The sequence below is a fragment of the Marmota marmota genome, unplaced genomic scaffold (assembly GCF_001458135.2).
Source record: "Marmota marmota marmota unplaced genomic scaffold, marMar, whole genome shotgun sequence".
In the NCBI taxonomy this organism is placed as follows: domain Eukaryota; kingdom Metazoa; phylum Chordata; class Mammalia; order Rodentia; family Sciuridae; genus Marmota; species Marmota marmota.
In genome coordinates, this window is record NW_025999862.1 from 9,900,669 (window position 1) to 9,907,214 (window position 6,546).

The window sequence follows — 6,546 nt, forward strand, 5'->3', positions numbered from 1 at the left end:
GGGCGCTTTGTGTTGGGGATCCGGGGCCCGGAGCTGGCGGCCGCGCCTCCCTGGCCGCTCCCTTCCCTCCCTTGCTCCCCCGGGCGGCGGCACGCCGAGTCGACCGGGTAACGGAGAAAGAGTCGTCAGGAATGTATCTCTGAGGAAAGGGAAAAGGTGGCAGAGGCTTGGGGGAGGAGGGCGGGAGCCGAGAGGTGGCGCGGAGGTGTCACTGCCGAGAAGGCTAGAAAGGGATGCCTCCAGCGAGGCGCGTTCCTCCCGGGCGAGGGCTTCATTCTTTCGCTGCGCCCCTGGAGGTGGGGAGCTGGGTGGGCGTGTGTGCATAGAAAGGGGAGGAGGGGGAGGACAGTCACTTCCGGAGCTTGTTCGTATCTGGGCGCACAGACGGGACGCGGACCTTGGGATACAGTGACGTCCGGACCCCACGCGCGCGGGTTCTTCGTAGTTGAGGTCGTCCCGAGCTCGCCTTTAACAAAGGGTGCGTCTCTCCACGCGGCTGGGAGGGGCAGCGCCAGATACCTGGTCTCCAGTGTGCCTCTCTTAGTACTGGGGAGATCTGCTTCCTTTTAAGGTTGTCATTTTATTATCATTGGCTTTTTTTTCATTTCTTCGTATTTTAAAGGACTGGAGACTGATGCATGAGGGGCCAACAGCCGTTCAGGAGCGGTGGTGATGGTTTGGGGAGCGGAGCTGAAGTGCGCTGGGCTTTGGTGAGGTGTGACAGTTTATCATGACCGTGTTCAGGCAGGAAAACGTGGATGATTACTACGACACCGGCGAGGAACTTGGCAGGTACAAGGGGTGTGGATGCGCACGGCTACTGGGTTGTGGAATGCATAATAACTGGGGGCGGTGGGAGTTAAACAAACGCAGTTTCAATCACGCATCTCCTTTGCCCTTTCAGGAGCAAATTATAGAGAAGAGAGTTACTAATGCAGTGAAGGCCAGGGACCAGAAATAAACTGTTTGATACAAGAGATGGAGAAGAGCAGCCTTTTAGTCCTCGGTTATTATACATAGGGTATTGATAAGAATCTCTGCACAAGAACAGATTTAATTGTCCGAACTAGAACTAAGTCTTGTCAGCCTTTGCCCTTCTGAGACAATGAGGCAAACGCTAAGATTCTAATTGCCACTGGAGTTAGCTCTTAGGTGTGATTTAAACAGAGTACAAATTAATTAATAGCCTTTTAAAATTTTTAATACTTTCCCTCTTTTTGAATTTTCAGTGTAACATGAGCAAGCTTTGGTAGGTGATAAATGGAAACTTGCCAGATGTTGATGTTGGGCTTGGATTTTGAAACTTCTTCCAACCAGTAATTTAATTATCCAGTTGGTGTTGGTGGTTGCTTTGGTTTCATTTACAATGTTGAATTTTTAACAAATCAATGAGTCTAATATGGCTATCTGGATTCAGAGCATACTTTCATTACTACTCTACTGTAGGAGCTGTGATTCTCAGTAAAATGTTTCAGTTTCCAGGCAGACAAAGTATTGTTTCTTGGGGAGCATCTAAAGATTGCTGGCTATTTCCTTTGGATATTCCACAGAGATTGGGTTCTTCTTTATGTTAGCACTTTTCATACCTTAAAATTCAGTTTATGGAGTCAGTGGTGTATTTGTGTTGAAAGTGAAGAAACAAAAGGATCTTTAAATTAAGAAAAAAGTGTAGGTGTATTGAAATTTGTGTTTTCCCAACACACCTGATGTCTCCATACATAGCTTCCTTTTTCTTCATGAGAAGGAAATTAAAAAATACCCCCACACTAGATATTACCTAATGAGAATTAGGAAAGCTGGGATTAATGAAAAATTTTGAATCTTCAGATGATAGTGAAGAATGAAAAGTAATTTTTTAAAAGTTCCTGTAAGGAAATATTTCTGTGTATGTTTAGTGTTGACTCAAAACATTGGTGGGAGGCTGTGCTTAGGAGGAGGTTACTATTTTTGAGATTTAGTGAGTCAATAAGAAGGAAAGGCTCTTGGAAAAATCACATTTTCATGGATATATTTAAGATTAAGCCTGAAGAGAGTGCAATTTAAATACTTGGTTGAGCTGGAATTAAACAACTATTCCTGTGTTTTCAACAAGATGAGTGATGTATGGAGTTTTCCTTTGGGACTAGAAAATAAATAGATGAAAAAATATATTTCAATTCCATTTGTGTAGGGTGGTCTGGTTATATGAATTCATTTGTAAAGAGAAATGATTTAAATTAGGTGAAATGATTGTTTAATGGATTAAGTATACTGCCCTTGTTTTCATAATGATCTTTTGGTAGAATTATATGTTAAAAGAAAGGGGAAAAAAAAACCAACAAAAAAATGAAGCCTCCCTGTGGCTGGTGAAGGGAGTTTGTGATCTTTATTTCATGGGTGCAATGACAAGGGAGATGATTTGCTCATTTGTCACTAGCATTTTGCTTTGATTTTGACTCTGTCTACATTTCTGTATGTAACTTTCTCTCTACTGTGCAAGACTAATTGTTTATTAAATAATTTATGTGACCTAGGAATTTGAAAGAAGTGTACTGAAAAACTGGGAATTTGGAATATTTTTTTTCATTTTCTTTTGTTTTTTTTATTAGTGAACTATAGCTGTGTGCAGTGGTACATAACTGTAATCCCAGCTGCTTGGGAGGCTGAGGTGGGATGATCACAAGTTCAAGGCCAACTATGCAACTTATCAAGACCGTATTTCAAAATAAAATAAAAGGACTAGGGATGTAGCTCAGTGGTAGAGCCTTTGCCTAGCATGGACAAAGTCCTGGGTTTTGAACCCCAGCACTGAAAACAAACAAACAAACAAAACCATGCATAAGACACACACACACACACACACACACACAACCTAATTATCTTGTGTAGCTGCTATTGGTCTTACTAAAATATGGGGGGAAAGTGGCTTTTTCTGAAGGGCCTTTCAAATCCTTTGATTTTTTTTTTTTATTTGCCTAGTATGTAGCTACTTCCCCAAAACAAGTCTTAATGTAATATGGACAGGTAGGAAAGGTGCTACTTATATGATGGATGTGTCACTGAGAGAAGATTGGGTGTGGAGGCAACAGTTTAGTGGCAGAAAATAGAAATGAGCAGGTATTTGGCACAAATGCAAGGCTGTTCTAAGTATTGAGCTGTGCGATCCTAAGCAGTCAATTTTAAGCGAACCAGTACCTAGACTTTACCTACATATCTTTAGCAATAATCTAAATTGTTGTCACTTTATAAGTGTACTGAGACAAAGTCAATAGAAAGAGGAGGGAAGATAGGTTTTTAAAATAGAATACAATATTATGATTATGATTTTACTTTTAGTAAAACTGAGTGCATGCATGTATGAATGTGTGTGTCTGTGTGTACTGCCCAAGACTTTTTAAAAAGCTTTCTGCCAAATCATAATGTCTATAACATATTATGATTGTTGCAGGAGTGATGATGGCTCATGCGAACAGATAAAATGGTTCAAAACCTAGCTCTGAAGATTTCTAGCTTTATAATCTTGAACAGGTCACATATCCAGTCTGACCCTCAGAATCTTCAGCTATGAAGTGGGAGGCCTGGTGTTTATTTGTGGCTGTTGTGAAAGTAATCTGACATATGTAAAAACATTTATTTATTTTTGGTACTGGGAATTGAATCCAGGGGTGCTCTACCACTAAGCTACATCCCCTAAGACTCCTACCTTTTATTTGGAGACAAGGTCTCACTAAATAGCTGAGACTGGCCTCAAACTAGCAATTCTCCTGCCTTAGCCTCTTGAGTTGCTGAGATTACAGATATGTGCCAACACACCTGGCTGTATATTATCCATAGGACTAGGGAGGACATGTGGGTGTTCTAGGCAGGTTAATAACTTGGCTTTCTATTCTGTTTCCTGTAAGTATCTGCTTACCAGTTTCTGGAGGGGATGCTGTGGGAAAAGGTCCTGGGGGAGACCCTCTGCTGACAGCTCTTAGTTTTTCCACTGTGATTCTGAATAATGCAGCTCTGGTTTTTGGCTGGCATATGCTCTAAGCAGAAGCAAATAGCAGTAGATGGGACCTGTCATTTTTGAAGACTAAGTAATCTTTGATTTTTGACTCCAGGAGGTCCTCAGGGACTCACCTTCTATCCCAGGAGGCTGAACAAAGAACTATTTCCATCATGTGCTGAAGTCTCTGAGAGGAGTTCTTATACATGTAATTTTCTCCATTTATTGTTACACTGGGTTTTTTAGTACCCTAAGATGCCATGGCACCTCTTATAAGTTGGCGCCATGGGGAGCTCAAGGCTGACTTGCCCTACTTTTAGGTTGTGTTTACAACTTTGGTCCTTCACCCTTACCAGTGAGGCTCCTGGACATCTCCTTGTATACTGCTTTCCTGAGTGAATGCCTTTCTTTTGTATCCTACTCTGGTCTGAAGAACCAATTCCCTTAACATGTCTTTCCACAGTGATTTTTCCCTTTCAGGAGTCAAGTGACTTGTCTGAGACACTTGCATGGTCCATTACCATGGACTGTCCCGTGGCATGTACCATCCCTGGTTTGTGTTATTAGTCTTGTATTCCTCCTTGTAGCTAGCTTGCATGTTCCTTCAGGGGTCTCTATGGTTCAGTGTTGTTGAGGTCCGTTGTTCCCAGGTATGCAGAGTGCTGAAGAATGTCAGGCAAATGTATGATGAATGCCTGAATGAGCTAATGTTGATCTGCTAATGTGATGTTGAGACCAGAAAAGGGATTTATGATGCAAATGATGAGCCAAATGTATTGGTGCCCACCTATAATCCCAGCTACTTGGGAATCTGAGGAAGGAGGACCCCCCAATAAAGCCAACATGGTCAATTTTACAAGACCCTGTCTTGAAATAAAATAAATAAATAAAAATCTTATAATAGAGCTACACTCCCTATTCCTCTAATGCTAATGGGGGAAAAAAAGCAAAAGCAAATGATGGTGCAGATGCTGATGCTGTCTAGAGAGACAGTGTGCAGTGTGGGATAACCTCTATACACTTATTTGAGAACGATGGAGGTATGTTTGTAGGGTATTGTGAAAATTAAGAGACATTGGTTCCAAACATCTGCCACATAGTCCCTACCTAACATATTACATCATTTAGTAGCTTGGTTTTCACACCACAGCATTTATTACCCTGCATAGTATTTGTTTATTTGATTATCTGCTTTTCCCATGATGCTGTGGTTTTGGACTTGCTCATCATTTTAAAAATTTCTCATGCCTAATTAGATGCATGGTAATTAGTAGGTGTTCAGTAAATACATGCTGATTGACTAAATGGATAAATATACGAAAAGCACCTTGGAAGAAATATATATCGGGACTTCAGTAAGTGGTGATAATGAAGATGAACACTTAGGATATAAAAGCTGCAGCTTATGAAAATAAAAACTGCTTTTGCTTTTACATTCTCTGACTGAGTAGTAATGAGCACAGCAGCCAAAATTTCCAGGCACAAGATCCATTTTAAACAAAACAAATGGAGTACAGCATTAAATATTTTACATTGATTTGGATGATTGTTGGAAGCTAATAATTCAAACTTATAACATTTTCCTGTTGGCATAAAATCCATAGGCATTTTAATTGAAGTAAGAAATTGTCCCAAGCTCTGATAGTCTGTGTTTATATTTCACTTGGTTTTCTGCTGATGGCAGGAGTTAGTCCCAAGAATAACAGCAACCCTGTGTGGGTGGAAGAAGAGGTGTTCTGCTGGGTTTTCTCATTGAAAGTGGGAAGCATAGGCCACTGTTAGAGGACTGACTACTGAATATCCTGAAGGACTGTGCTGAGTGTGGTTGTTTTTCTCTTTGCATTTCTGACTCAAAATGCTCTCAGACATTTTCTTCTGGTAGGAAAGGCAGCAAAGTTTTAAGAGAGGGACTGTTTGAATATACTCATGCACTGCATAATGATTGTTTATAATGGTACCAAAAAGTTCCTATTACCTAGTGATATCACAGCCATTGTAATGTTGTAGCATAACACATTACTGCTCCTGGTATTGCTGGTGTAAGCAGACCTACTGCTCTGCCAGTCTTCTTGAAGCAAAGCACATAAAATTATGTACAGTATGTAATATTTGATAATAAACTACTATTACAGGCTTATGTATTTACTATTACTACATTTTTTTTTTTCTTTTTTTCTTTTTGTGGTATTAGGGATTGAACCCAGGAGCACTTTACCACTGAGATACATTCCCAGCTCTCTTTTTTTCCAATAATTTTATATTAGAGCATCATGATTATACATAGAAATTGGGTTCATTTTGACTACATCATACATGCAAAGAATTTAATTTCAATCCCCATTCTTACCCTCTTTTCCTTCCCTCCTTCCTCCCCTAATTCTTCTTCATCTACTCTATTAAACTTCCTTTTTTCTACATATGTATGAAAGTTAAATTCACTTTAGTATTTTTATATGTGAATATATCATGACTTTGTTAAATTCGTTCCATTTATCTTCTTTTCCTTCTGTCCTCCCTGTCATTCTCCTACCCAGCTCTTTTCTAAAAAAAAAAAAAAAAATATATATATATATATA

The 6,546-nt window shown here is 40.1% G+C and overlaps 1 protein-coding gene across 1 annotated transcript in view; it reads left to right on the forward strand.

Moving 5' to 3' along the window:
- Positions 1-323: 323 nt before the first annotated feature.
- Positions 324-6,546, forward strand: part of LOC107154852 (death-associated protein kinase 1) — a 169,468-nt gene continuing 163,245 nt past the window's right edge. The window contains 2 exon segments of the mRNA XM_015500592.2: positions 324-478; positions 623-792. Coding sequence (XP_015356078.1) covers positions 731-792 — 62 coding nt within the window. The 5' untranslated portion in view covers positions 324-478; positions 623-730.